This window comes from Microcaecilia unicolor, chromosome 6 (genome assembly GCF_901765095.1).
Source record: "Microcaecilia unicolor chromosome 6, aMicUni1.1, whole genome shotgun sequence".
Lineage (NCBI taxonomy): Eukaryota > Metazoa > Chordata > Amphibia > Gymnophiona > Siphonopidae > Microcaecilia > Microcaecilia unicolor.
In genome coordinates this window covers 168,140,918-168,155,524 of record NC_044036.1, presented here as the reverse complement: position 1 = coordinate 168,155,524, position 14,607 = coordinate 168,140,918, and the positions used below count along the sequence as shown (strand labels likewise).

The 14,607-nt window shown below is 42.5% G+C and overlaps 1 protein-coding gene across 1 annotated transcript in view; it reads left to right on the top strand.

Moving 5' to 3' along the window:
* SYN2 (synapsin II) overlaps positions 1-14,607 on the top strand; it is a 519,321-nt gene that overhangs the window by 448,044 nt on the left and 56,670 nt on the right. Inside the window, exon 10 of the mRNA XM_030205570.1 lies at positions 8,329-8,475. Coding sequence (XP_030061430.1) covers positions 8,329-8,475 — 147 coding nt within the window. The remainder of the gene's footprint in view (positions 1-8,328; positions 8,476-14,607) is intronic.

Genomic DNA, 14,607 nt, shown 5'->3' with positions numbered 1-14,607 from the left:
GACATCTACATGTACCAGAGATAGTTTTCAAGGGTGATGATGCAGATGAACTGAAAGAAATCTTGGTGAACCTGAAAGATGTACTAAGCCAAATTGACAAATTAAAGAGTAGTAAATCACCTAGACCAGATGGTATATGCCCAAGGGTACTGAAAGAACTCAAATATGAAACTGCAGGTCTGCTGTTAGTAATCTGCAACCTTTTGTTAAAATCATCCATAGAACCTGAAGATTGGAGAGGGGTGCAACATCTATTTTTAAAAGGGATCTGGACTGATCCAGGAAATTACAGACTGGTAAGCCTGACATCAGTGCCAGGAAAAATAGTAGAAACTATTATAAAGAATAAAATCAGTGAACATATAGACAAGCATGGTTTAATGGGACAGAGTCAACATGGATTCATCCAAGGGAAGTTTTGCCTCACCAATTTGTTTCATTTCTTTGAATGCATGAATAAGCATGTGGATAAAGGTGAGTCAGTTGATGTGTATTTAGATTTTCAGAAAGTGTTTGACAACGTCCCTCATGAGAGACTCCTGAGAAAATTAAAAACCCATGGGATAGGAGGCAGTGTTCTGTTGTGGATTAGGAATTGGTTGATGGATAGAAACCAGAGGGTAGAGTTAAATGGCCAATTCTCTCAGTGGAGGATGGTGAATAGTGATGTGCCCCAGGGATCTGTACTATGACCTGTGCTATTTAACATATTTATTATTGATGTGGAAATGGGAACAATGATGAGGTGATTAAATTTGCAGATGGCACAAAACTATTCAAAGTTGTTAAAATGCATGCAGATTGTGAAAAATTGCAGGAAGACCTTAGGAAGTTGAAAGCATGCACGCAAATCTCTCTCATGAATATTCATTGTGGATATCCAGGTTTGGGACCCACTGGTCTAGGTTTTAGCCCTGGTCATTTTTGCTTTGTTCCATTATGACAGAAAAACATCCAAATGTTAGGAGCACCCAAATCCTGCCCCCCAATATGCCCCTTGTAATTTGGACACACTTCAGACAAACTGCATAGAAAGACGTCTTAAAATAGATTTTGAAAATAGTGATTTGGATGTTTTGGGGGGAAAACCGTCCAATTGCTGCTTTGTGCCATTTTTTGGATGTTTTTCTGTTTCAAAAATGAGCTCCATCGGTGCCTAACTGCCAACTTGATGATGTGCATAAGGGGTGCCTACCTCTAGGTTTCACCTTATAAAATTTCCCCCATTGTGATTGCGATTGCACTTCTTCCTCTGCCCACATGGGTTTCCTGTGTGACAAGAAAGCCTGTAGCAGAATCAGAGGATCTAGTGCCCTCAGTGATGGGCAGCAGCTGCTACTGTTTGATGGCAGTACCCAAACTGTTTCCCATTCTGTGCCCCCCCCCAAAAAAAAAAAAAAAATTGTTATGGAACAAAGCCAGTAACCAGATGTAATAGAACTCAAGAGAAACATCACATCATGCAAAGCAAGAAATTCTTTCTGATCTGATGTCTGCTACCCATTTGTGGCTCAGGGAAGCTGAGTAAACAGGATAGTGACAGACTCCCTGACTTTCTGCTTACCCTGATAATTTTCTTGAAGCTCAGCAATTCTCCAGTTTCAACCATACTATCAAAATGCCCTGAAATGGCTACAAGATCCCACCTACCATTTCCTATGTGGCTTCTTGGCCACATCCAGTATGCATTCCAAGTGAATGCATTCATCGGGGATCATTTCAGACATGCTGTGTGCTTTACAGCTCACAGGAAGATTTTATTGCAGGACAGCTATAGTACAATATATACAATACAGTATCCAGTGCTCTCTGCCCCATGTGAATGCACATTTAAACACCAAACTTTTGTTTGGAGCATGTGGGAAGTGATATACTGCAGGAGTTAACAGTCCTTACAACTAACAGCTCTAGCACTCGTAAATAAATCAGACTTCTCTCTGTATGTCTGTTGCTGAGAACTTTTTTTCCATTAAGTCATTTTATAAGTGAACAGCTCAAGGTACTGTTTTCTGTCCTTGTGAGCTGAGTCTCTGCAGCTTCTCGTTCTCATTGCTACATTCTCCAGTGCTTCCGCTCCCCATCCCAGCTGCAAAGGATAATAAATAGAAATGTCCATATAGATTTTAACATGTTCATTCTAAGTGAAGGTTAGATCCTTTATAACTTTAAATATAAATATATAAAGACCACATGTTTGGTCTAGGAAACTGGATTTTTTTTTTTAGACAGCATATATGATAGTGGTGTGCTAAGTCTGTCTGAATTATAGTCTGCATGTACTTAATAAGAATAATAATGCTTTGGATAGGACTGTAATAACAACCACAGAGGTTCAAGAATTGGAAAAAAAATCCCAACATGTTCACAGCTGTTAAAAACTATAAGGATCAATATTTAAAGGATAAAGGAATTAGGCACTTAAATCAATCCCTTTGAAAACTGACTAGGAGGGTGACCAAGATGGCAGCGCAGTGAGTGATGCTGATAGAAGAGCTCCATTCTAGCTTCAGAAATTTTGCCATTTGTCTGTGAATTCAATGGGGAAATATAAGGGCTGTCTGAGAGGGAAGCCCACTGATTCTCGCCAGCTGCCGGTGCTTCATCAATCATCCATCCTAGAGCTGATGTTGGTGGTGGCATTGAATACATTGGGTGAGTTGGTGCAGGTGAAGGAGGAACACCTGACTGGTGAGACATTTGACATCTCATTAAGTGCCCATGATGTTCCTGCACATTTATTTTATTTTTGTTACATTTGTACCCCGCGCTTTCCTACTCATGGCAGGCTCAATGCGGCCTTTAGCTCTAGTATAAGATTTTTCCCAGTAAAAGTTTGTATAAGGGAAGTGGAAGCCTCTCATGAAATTGGTCAGACTAGGGCTTTGAAGGGTGAGTAAGCTCTAGAGTCAGCACTGTATGCTTTGTCACTGGGTGAAGATAGGGCAGAGATGACGGCCGGCGTTGTTAGCATGGCAGGGATGAGGAGTAACAGCAATCTCTCAGAGGAGATATTGAGGGCAATTACTGGTTTTTCAAGTCAGTCGCCTTCTCAGTGGACATGTTGGACAGTATCTGGAGATTTCTTCTTTGGATGTGTTGACTTTGGACATACATTCCTGAATTCAGTCCCATGAAGTGCAAGCTGCGTCTTTGTCAGAAAGAATTTGAAAAGTTGAACAGGAAGTAGCCCAGCTATCTAAGGTTCAGCTGGGTTTGATTCATGATAAGAATATGGTGAATTAAAGGCTTTAAAATATAGAAAACTTGATCAGAGCCTTAATCGTGAGAATTCTCAATGACCCATGACTTAGGTTCTTCTCACCAACTGATTTATTTAAAAGATATATGAAGGTTGTTCTAAAAATTCCAGAGGGGTTCCCTCCCTATTAGTAAAATGATTTTCTTTTGGCCACTTGGAAGACTTCAAAAGTAGAAGGTGAAGGAGAAGCAGATGGTGGAGCTGCCATGGACCTCTCTGTGGCCAATCTGGACTTACTAGCTCTTCTTGACAATCCAAAGGCTGGTGAGACTATTCATGTGAAAAGAAAGAGAAGAACCAGTCTCTGCAGACTCTAAACAAGAGAAGAACAAAGGCAGCCAATGAAACGAAGAAGAGGATGAAGGACACAGATAAATGGGTAAATATTCAGCCAGTGGTCATCAGCGATTCCTCCTTGAGTGTTCACCATTTCCGGCATGCCAGAAAAATCTTTTTTCATAAAGCGTAGCGCTAACCTGGCAGTAATCAGGCTTCACTGCGTGTTGCCTGGTTACTGCTGGGTTACCACAGGAGCCCTTACAGCCACCTCAATGGGTGGCAGTAAGTGCTCCCCATCACATGGCCACGTGGTACGAGTTATCTTACTGCATGGCCATTTTTAGGGGCTTTTTACCCACTGCGATAAAAAGGGAAAACCAGCTCCCACTGCTACTGCAGGGCCCTTTTTCCTGCAGGTTAATAAAAGAACCCCTTAAGCAGCTATGGGTTGCCGCTCAAAGATAGGACTTTTATGTGGTCCCATTGATGCGGTTACCCTGACCTGTTTAGGGACCCTTTTACTAAGCTGTAGCAAAAAGCCACCTGCAGCAGTGTGAGCGCATCTTTTGTGCGCATACCAGGTCAGTTTTTACCACGTCCTGGAAAAAGGGCCTTTTTTAAGGGCTGGAAAATGGACTTGCAGCAAAATAAAAACCAGATCGCGTTCATTTTCAGCCTGAGAGCTTACCGCCACCCATTGACTTAGCGGTAAGGTCTCTCTCACTATCTGGACAGTAGGCATGCAACTTGTGCACACTGCCGTCTAACACCAAGTAAGCGCCACGTCTTTTCAGCGAGTGCCAAATTCAGAATTACCACTCAGGGCTTGCGGTATGCCGATTTGATGTACGCTGGATGTGTGTAGGCCCAAAGGCCCCTAAGTGCTGAATAACAGCACTTAACAAGCCAACCGCTGACTCTGCCCCCAGAATATGCCCACAACAGCAAGTTTTCACTTAGGCGCTAACCGCTAATTTTCAGTACCACTAGAAATTAGCAGATAGCCCCGAACATGCAATTTAGTCAGCAGATGTGTCTGGCCAGTGAAATCATTTTGAATATCAACCAGCTTAAAACCAGACTGGCTACTTGTGGTTCGGTGATTTCCTAACATCCATTTGCAAAGACTTGATGGCAAATATGAGGTTAATATCACGCAGCCTTCTGAGAGAAAAGGCCCTGATGTCACTTTTCACTGTAATGATATATTATGGTAACTATTCATTAAAAATTGCTAAAGTTTTCTTCTGTACTGAGGAAATAAAACTTATGCTGTATAAGAGATGCAGAAGAATGGTGGGTAGAAATCGTGAAACCTTCACAGTATCGTGCAGGCAGACAATCTGCTAAAGAAGATGTGAAAGGATTTTTTTTTTAACATATTTCCTTTTATCCCAGTTGAGTTCTGCTTAACATTGTCTTCCCTGATAAGGAACAAAGAAAACTGTTTTCAAAAAGATATCGTTTTCAGCAAGATTGATAAGACAAGGACTTATTAGGAAGAAGGAGAAACTTTCTTAATGTTAAACATCTCGACAATTTAAAGCTTTTACAGAGCTACGTTACAGACACAGAGACTAGCACTGCAAATTGGTCTAAGGTATTATCATTATATTGTCATTAACTCGGAGACAAGAATGAGGATGTAGAGCTAAGCTATGAAGTATGGGCATCGCCATGGTGACCAGAGTTGCTTTAAAGGAAGTACACTACAATCCTTATTTAACTTTCAAATACTGCCTTCCATTTAAGTTTCAAACATACTTAAGTAAATGCATTTGAAAGTCATTTTAGAGAAAGTTATCTTGAGCAGAAAGCTTTGGCCGTTGTAGTACAGTCCCTATTAATAAGCTCTCTGGACTACTGTAATTCGTTACATGTAGGTTTCTTGGTTAAATGTAGTAAGAAATTGCAAATCATACAGAATGCAGCGGTGAGATTATTATTAGGGAGAGTGCTCAGTATTTGCTGCAAAAATTACACTTGCTCCAGATAAAAGAAAGATGTGTGTTTTTAAGCTGTAGATTTTTATTTTTAAAGTCCATCAAAATACCATACACAAATCACAAAATAATGCTTATTAATAATGTTGTCACAACAACCCAGACTAGCAGTACTGTAGTGCCTATATTAAAAATAGGGGGGGGGAGGGGGGAGTCTCAACAGTTGTGGCAACACTTCAAAATAATAAGTTGCTTGCAAAAAAAGTCATCATTGACTGAAAAACCCCCGTCAAGTTTTTTTAAGTTTTAAATTTTTATTTCTCTATTGCTCTTTGGTCAATTAATGCACTATCCGCTTTAAATAGCAATCATTCATGAAGTGCACGACTCCACTTATCTTGTAAGCTCCAGCTTGTGTGTTGATTCCAACGGTCCCGTTTCGGTATTCTTCCTCAGGGAACCATACCGCAAGACTTTTGTGGATCGCTAATGCGTCATGCTGGAGAATTCATCAACCAATTCTCCAGCATGACGCATTAGCGATCCACAAAAGTCTTGAAATATGGTTCCCTGAGGAAGAATACCGAAACGGGACCGTTGGAATCAACACACAAGCTGGAGTTTACAAGATAAGTGGAGTCGTGCACTTCATGAATGATTGCTATTTAAAGCGGATAGTGCATTAATTGACCAAAGAGCAATAGAGAAATAAAAATTTTAAACTTAAAAAAAATTGACGGGGGTTTTTCAGTCGATGATGACTTTTTTCAATATAGGCACTACAGTACTGCTAGTTTGTGGTGTTGTGACAATATTTTTAAAGTCCTCAATTATCATAGACCAGTGTATATTTTAAAAAGAGGATTCGTTCTTATTATCTGACAAGGAGCACTGAGGTCTTCAGAGGGTAACCTTCTGGAGATTCCTTCTATGGGTACATTTTGGAAGGTGACCCAGAAATCCAAAGCTTTTAGGGTGATTGGGTCAGTGACTTGGAATAAGTTGCCTATTATTGTTTACATATTTCTATGCTTTGATTTTAGCAATTAGCCATCGTAAATCTGTATCAGTTGTTTCTGCCATACTGGGACAGATCAAAGGTCCATCAAGCCCAGTATCCTGTTTTCAACAGTGTCCAATCCAGGTCACAAGTACCTGGCAAGATCCCACAACAGTAAAATAGATTTTATGCTGCTTATCCTGGAAATAAAAGTGCATCTTAATAATGGCTTATGGACTTTTCTTTTAAGAAACTATCCAAACCTTTTTTTAAACCCTGCTAAGTGAACTGATTTTACCATATTCTCTGGCAACGAATTCTTTTGTTATTATTCCACTTTCTTTCAGTTTTTAAATGTAATTTAAATGTAGGTTTCTAGCATTAAAGCACATCATCTCCCTTTCATCTTCAAGTGTCCATCTAATCAATGTTAATATTCCTAATTCTTTCATTAGCTTCTGTGATTAGGTTCACCATGGCCATTATTAACCATAGTGCTTAAGCTAAGGCTGGACACCTTTATATTCTCTGTGATGTTATGGCCTGTATGCATTTTTCATTGTCTTCCTGTCCTCCAACAATTGAAGTAGTCAGCTTGCTCAGATTTAGCATAGATGAGGTCACCACATGAATGTGTTCAGTAAGATTTGGTGAGAGTAATGTATTGTCTCCCCCTTGCGAATTCAGAGTCCTGCTGCAGAATTTTATACTGTGATGGTCACAGACCTTTCTATTGTTAGACCAGCTTTAGTACCCAGGTATGGTGATTTCAGCTTGTTAAGAAGAAAATGAAGTACATTCTAAAATGCTACTCATTCCAATAAGTTATGCCATCAGTAGGCTGCGATTTAAACTGGCTCAAGGAAACTCATGCTTTCTAGCTCATCTTGTTGCTAATCCTCTGTGCTCTCACTCCTGGAAGTTGCCCATACTCCAGAACAGGGGCGTAGCCAGACACCCAATTTTGAGTGGGCCTGGGCCCAAGATGGGTGGGCAGAAGAACCTCCCTGTCCCACAAGTGATTTGATCTCTTCCTCTCTCGCCTGCTTGCCATAGGGTCTCTCAAACATCCCCCTCCCCCACATACCATTTAAAGAGCAGCTTTTCACTAGCAGCGAGCAGCAACTAATACACACTGCTCATGTTGGCCCCACAGCCTTCCCCCTGATGCAACTTCCTGTTTCCGCATAGGCAGGAATACGTCAGAGGGAAGGCTGTGGGGCCAGTGTGAGCAGTATGTATCAGTCTCTGCTTGCTGCAGGCAAAGATCTGCTATTTACAAGGTATGCAAGAAGGACAGTTGTTGGGAGTTTTCGGCTGGTGGGGCTTTGGGATCCCTGCCAGCCACATCATAGGTGTACTGCTAATGGGTGGGCCTTGACACAATGTGGGTGGGCCAGGGCCCACCCGAGCCCACCCTTGGCTACGCCACTGCTCCTGAAAAGGCTTAAACGTTTTCATTGTACTGTTCATCTGGGTTAAAGGAAACTTGAAACTAGTCCTATGTTACAGAATATAAATAAAATGTCAACTTCTTTACTTAGTAGTTCTCAGACATTGGCTACCAAAATGAGTAATGTGAAGGCATCAATTTTAGCTGTAGATTGAAAAGGGGAAATTGACGTTTACCTTGTAAGAGATTCTAAGGCTACTTCAAGAGATGGCTAAATCAAATCCAGCGGATTTAAGACACAATTAGCAAAGCCTGTGGGAGAAAACCATGTGTCCGTTGTGTTTACAGGAGCTTGAAGGTCTTCCATATTCCAATGATTAAGCATCACAGCACTAAATTAATATATATAATTTCCAAGAAAGTTGTTGCAACACAGTTTCATTCTTCTTTGTAGGTCATGGACTGTGCAATGCCCATTATTGGTGAACACCAGGTGGAAGACAGACAGCTCATAGCTGAACTTGTGGTAACCAGGATGAACCAATTATTGACAAAAACAGTGCCATCCCCTCAGAGACCCACTGCCACTCAGCAGCCTCAGGTAAGAGCTGCTTTTTATTTTTTGCCTGCAGTTAGTCATAATAAAAATAGTTTACAATCATGGCAATGTAAAGGAGGCAGTCGGTGTGTGTTTCTTACATTCCTATCTGTAGATTTCAGGTTGCTGTACAGGAAATCCATTTGAATACTTAGGGGTCCTTTTACTAAGCTGCGGTAAAAAGTGGCCTGCGGTAGTGTAGACGCTTGTATTGGGTGCGTGCCGGGCCAATTTTACCGCATCTACAAAAAATTGGGGGGGGGGGGTTAATGGGACGGGAAAAGGGCCTGCGGTAAAAATGAAACCAGCGCGCACCCAAAACCAGCCTGAGCCCTTAATACCACCCATTGGTAAAGGCTCACTCGCTACACGTGCAGTGACTGGTTGGCATGCACCAAGTGCCAATTACCACCATGACATGCGTAGGAGGAAATAAATAAATAATTCATACAGGTGTCGTGGGCACGTGCCAAATCTGAAATTACTGCCATGAGGGCGCGCTGGTCCGGCGGTAGTCTCATGTTGGCACACACTGCACGCGCGTAGAATCTTCCATGGCTTAGTAAAAGGGCCCCTTAACTCTCTCCGTATAGTATAGTAATGGGTGGAGGGAGGGCAGAACAAGGGCCGGCTTTAAAATTATTCAGATTGCAGCAGAATAATGACCACATTCAATGCTTCTGACCTTTTATTTTTAATTGTATGATTGTTGTTCTTGGATGATTGATTTCTTTCCTGTCTTAAATGGAGTTCCTTTCCATTGTTATCTTATTAGTTTTACCTTATGAACAGCTTTGACCTATGTTTAGAAATAGCAGTATATCAAGCTCTATAACAAACATAAACCCTGAATATACAAAACAAGGTAAACGGTGTTTATCTTAGTTGTATCATGCCACTACTAAAAATTGACCCCAGTGAGTCCAGTCACGTTCTGGTCTGCTAAGGGTTTCCATATTGGACATGAAAAAACTGTAAATTTTTTTATTGCAAGCACTTTTCTTTCACAGTCACAGTTCTACAGAAACTATAGGGTATATATTTAGAATGATGTACACACTTAAAGTCAGCATTAACCATATAAGTTGTTGACTTTCAAAATCTCGGCCTACTGACTGCATAAATTTTGGCTGGGAAGCATTATAAGGATGGGGCTAAAAATTAACCAAATACCATCCAGTGGTATCTGGTTCATGTTTTCTGCTTAAGAAAGACTTCATAAATAAGTTACCAGATAACTTAAGCATATAAGTTTAGGATCACTTATTCAACAGTCAGATTCTTGTAGATAAGTTGACTGCAAATATGCTTAAAGACAATTATTTTGCCAGTTCCGCGTGCTAATGGAGAAATTAGTGTGGGACTGGCAAAAAGGAAAAAGGGCTCTTTTTTTCTGATGTGGTAAAGATGGCCTCACCGCATGGGAAAGTCCCATGTTAGGATGTGGTAAGGTCATTTCTTACCATAGGTAAGTAAAAGGACCTCTAAGGCATTTTTCCACATTCTATATTTGTAGGGATAAAACTTCAGTAAATTGAACCCTTAAGGGATCTTTTACTAAAGGTTAGTCCAAGTTATCTACCACAGGACCTAGTTTATTCCTATGGACCCTGCTGCAGATAACATACTCTAATCATTAGTAAAAGACTCCCTTAGTGAGCTACTGTGTAGGCCAAAATTGAGATGAACATATACAGTGGTAATGATGACTATGAATCACTTACATTTCAGAATTTTTATAAATCTTGAATAACAAAGGAAAACTTTCCAGGACAAACATATGTATGTATATTTCTGTATATATGGATTTTAAAAATTACCACTGCCAGGATTCCTATGGATACCCTAATATCTTTTGAAAATCTAGTGTGGATAAGACATTAAACACCCCCCCCCCCCCCCCCCCCCCCAGATATTCAAAAGCATTTAAATGGCCAGAATTGGCACCTGGCCGTTTATGTGCCTCATAACCGGCTATCCAGCAGTACTCAGCAGGGGATAGCCAGTTATCTCCCGCTGAATCTCGCCGGTCAGTGGCTAGCCAATTATATGGGGCAATATAACAGGTTCTCCACTGATTTTCAGCCCCACCTTAGCGGCTATATTTGGCCACTTGAAAAGGTGGGATATCTTTGGCCGGTTTAAACATAACTGGCTAAGACTGAATATCGACTTAGCCGGTTATGTTCAAACCGACCAAAACTAAATTGGATATTCAACACCGGTTGCCGGAAACGGGCCAGCATTGAATATACGGGTTTGGTGCTGACCTTGGGAGTTAGCCGGGCTAACTTGCAGTCTGAATATCGGCCCCAGTTTTATAAATGCTTACTGCCACGGGCTAATATCGAGCCGGATATTCAGTACCAGGCCATATCCAGGCACTGGCACTAACATCCAGGTCAGTGGTGGTACCTGGAAATTCTGCAAGTATGGCCACAGGGGCGGCCCGACCATTAGGCCCCCTGAGGCGGGGGCCTCAGGCAGCACTCATCAGGAGCGGCACCTCAGAGGGGCGGCGTCTCCCCCTTTGCGGCATTTTACCTCACGGTGACATTCCAAACCCGGCAGCGATTCCCATACTCTGCCCTGCCGCCGCCACCAACCTCTTCCCTTTACTGCGGCCACCTCTTTGATGTAACTTTCTGTTTTGTCAGAGGCTCAGATAGCCGCAGTAAAGGGAAAAAGCGGGTGGCGGCGGCAGCAGGAGAGCGTATGGCAATCGCTGATGCTGCCGGGTTTCGAACATCACCGTGAGATAAAACACAGTGAAGGGGGGGGGGGGGGTGGCATATCAGCCCTGGAGGAGGACAGCATCTCGGCCTAGGGGGGGAGCGGCATGTCAGCTCTGCCTCAGGTAGCATCTTGCCTTGCGCCGGCCCTGTACAGCCAATATTTAGTGTTGTACCCTTATAGCGAAACATGCACAGATATGACTGCTATTTAAGTGGTCCTACTTGCCCTGTTAACTATGCTGAATATTGCCAATGCCCGACATAACTCTGAGGTCCACAAAGACTCTACCCCAGACCACCTTGGCATCCAAGGTTCAGTTTTGTCTTGGTTTAATGGTTTTTTGACAAATTGTTACTATATTGTAAAGAAGGGTGGGGAGAGGGGGTTTCTGAAAGATGGAGTCCTTTAAGAGGGGTTCCCCAAGGTTTCCTACTTTCCCCCTTTCTTTTCAATTTATTAATGCAGTCTCTGGGTGTTATTCTTGATCAAGCTAATATAAAACATTACATATGCGGATGGCATTACTGTGATTTTACCTGTTTCTCAACTGTGGTCTGAAATGTTATCCCATATTAGAACTTGTTTTAATATAATAGATAACTGGATTGCACTTCTAGGCTTAAACTGAATAAGAGTAAAACCAAGTTTTTATGGTTGGGTTCTAAAACAGATCCAAAATATGTTGAGTTTATAACTCTAGACGATAACCAGTTCCCGTTGAATCTTCATTCTAAAATGTTGGGGGTGGAGATGGATCATTTATTGTCTATGCATTGTCATATTCAGTTTGTCATCAAACACTCTTTTATAATGCTAAGAAAGTTGAGGATTTTTAGAAAATATTTCAAGTTAGAGATTTTCAGGATCCTGGTCCAGTCTTTAATTCTTCCTAGACTGGATTACCATAGTCTTACATTAGGTTCTGGTACAGAATTCTGCTGTTAGACTGAGCTTTGGATTATCTCGATTTGAGTCACTTCAATCTTATTATTCCAAACTTTACTGGTTACCAATTGCTGAGAGAATTTGATTTAAATTAGGTATTGCCACCTTTAAAATTCTTACTGGGGAAATTCCGGATTATATGCTGAATTTAGTATCCTTGTTACAAGGGTCCTTTTTCAGATGCAATACTCATAATCTCTTTCAGCTAAGATTTCCAGTGGTTAAGAATTTAAAGTCAATTAAACATCTTACACTATCCAATACCAGTTATCTAATTTGTGGAATCTGCTTCCATTGTCTTTGAGGCCTTGTAATCAGTGGCGTTCCTAGGGGGGCAGATCACCGATGCGCCCCGCCCCCCGGTGCAGCGCCCCCCCCCCCCCCCCAGACGCAGCGCGACACCCCCCCCCCCCGGCGAAAGGACACCCCCCGTGAAAGAACCCCCCACCCGGGTGCACACCACTGGGGGGGGTGCCGTGTGCGCCTATCCATCGTTCATTCCATGGTTTCTTTTCATCATTTGTAATTTCTGGATTGATTGGTCCGGCTCTTGATTGTTGTAAATCCATCCTTGAACTGTATAGGTATAGGAAGAATACAAGAACTGGCGTAACATAACACATAACATAACACCCTGACACTGGCACAGCGCTCACAGGGGATTTTCAGCCACTCTGCCCAATTGTGTGCTGCTGAATATCCTTCCTGAGCCATTCAGCATGATTTAACCAGACAGGAGTCTCTCCTGCCTGACTGTAAAAGGCAGCGCTATAACTGTATGTCTATTGTTACACATGCCTGGCACACAAAAATGCAGCAGAAAATGCCACTTATGCACACAAGCCCCTAAGTGCATAAGTATTGCCATACTGGGAAAGACCAAAGGTCCATTGAGCCCAGCATCCTGTTTCCAACAGTGGCCAAACCAAGTCACAAGTACCCGGCAAGATCCCCAAAATGCTATTCTATAAGGGCATGTGCAAGTGGCATCATGTGTAACTGTAAAGAGGGTGCTTACAGATGGGTGGAGCATAAGTAGGACACGGGCGCATCTCACACTTACATGCACTATTTATTTATTTATTTGTTGCATTTGTATCCCACATTTTCCCACCTCTTTGCAGGCTCAATGTGCTACCTTGGAGGAGGGAGGTCTCCTAGAAGGAGAGCATCACCCTGGTGAAGTAGGAAGTACTCCTGTAGCCAGGACCTGCCCACCAGGGGATGTACTATCCTCTCGCACCGAGGATATGTCTCCAAGTGCTGCCCGGGAGGGAAAGATTAGGACAGCTGTTATAGTTGGTGATTCGATCATTAGGCATATAGATAGCTGGGTGGCTGGTGGACGTGAGGATCGCCTGGTGACTTGCCTGCCTGGTGCGAAGGTGGCGGACCTCACGCGTCACCTAGATAGGATTTTAGATAGTGCTGGGGAGGAGTCCGCTGTCTTGGTACATGTGGGTACCAATGACATAGGAAAATGTGGGAGAGAGGTTCTGGAAGCCAAATTTAGGCTCTTAGGTAGAAAGCTCAAATCCAGATCCTCTAGGGTAGCATTTCCTGAAATGCTACCTGTTCCACGTGCAGGGCCCAAGAGACAGGCAGAGCTCCAGAGTCTCAATGCGTGGATGAGATGATGGTGCAGGGAGGAGGGTTTTAGATTTGTTAGGAACTGGGCAACATTCTGGGGAAGGGGGAGCCTATTCCAAAAGGATGGGCTCCACCTTAACCAGGGTGGGACCAGGCTGCTGGCGTCAGCATTTAAAAAGGAGATAGAGCAGCTTTTAAACTAGAAATGGGGGGAAGGCCGACAGTCGCTCATAAGTGCATGGTTCGGGAAAAGGTATCTTGCAAAGATACCTCACAAACAGGGAAGATAGGGTTTCTGGATAGTGAGGTTGCACAACAGACCGTGGTAGACCAGGTGCCCTTAAATACAACTAAAGATCAGACAAAAGATGTCAAATCAATAGTGTCAGGTACTAAGCATCATGCAAATAAGAACAACAAACATACTCTGAAATGTCTATATGCAAATGCTAGCAGTCTAAGAAATAAGATGGGAGAGTTGGAATATATTGCACTAAACGAAAAATTGGATATAATAGGCATTACTGAGACCTGGTGGAAGGAGGATAACCAGTGGGACACTGTCATACCGGGGTACAAAGTATATCGTAGTGATAGGGTGGACCGGACTGGTGGAGGGGTAGCATTGTATATTAACGAGAGCCTTGACTTAACCAGGGTGGGACCAGGCTGCTGGCGTCAGCATTTAAAAAGGAGATAGAGCAGCTTTTAAACTAGAAATGGGGGGAAGGCCGACAGTCGCTCATAAGTGCATGGTTCGGGAAAAGGTATCTTGCAAAGATACCTCACAAACAGGGAAGATAGGGTTTCTGGATAGTGAGGTTGCACAACAGACCGTGGTAGACCAGGTGCCCTTAAATACAA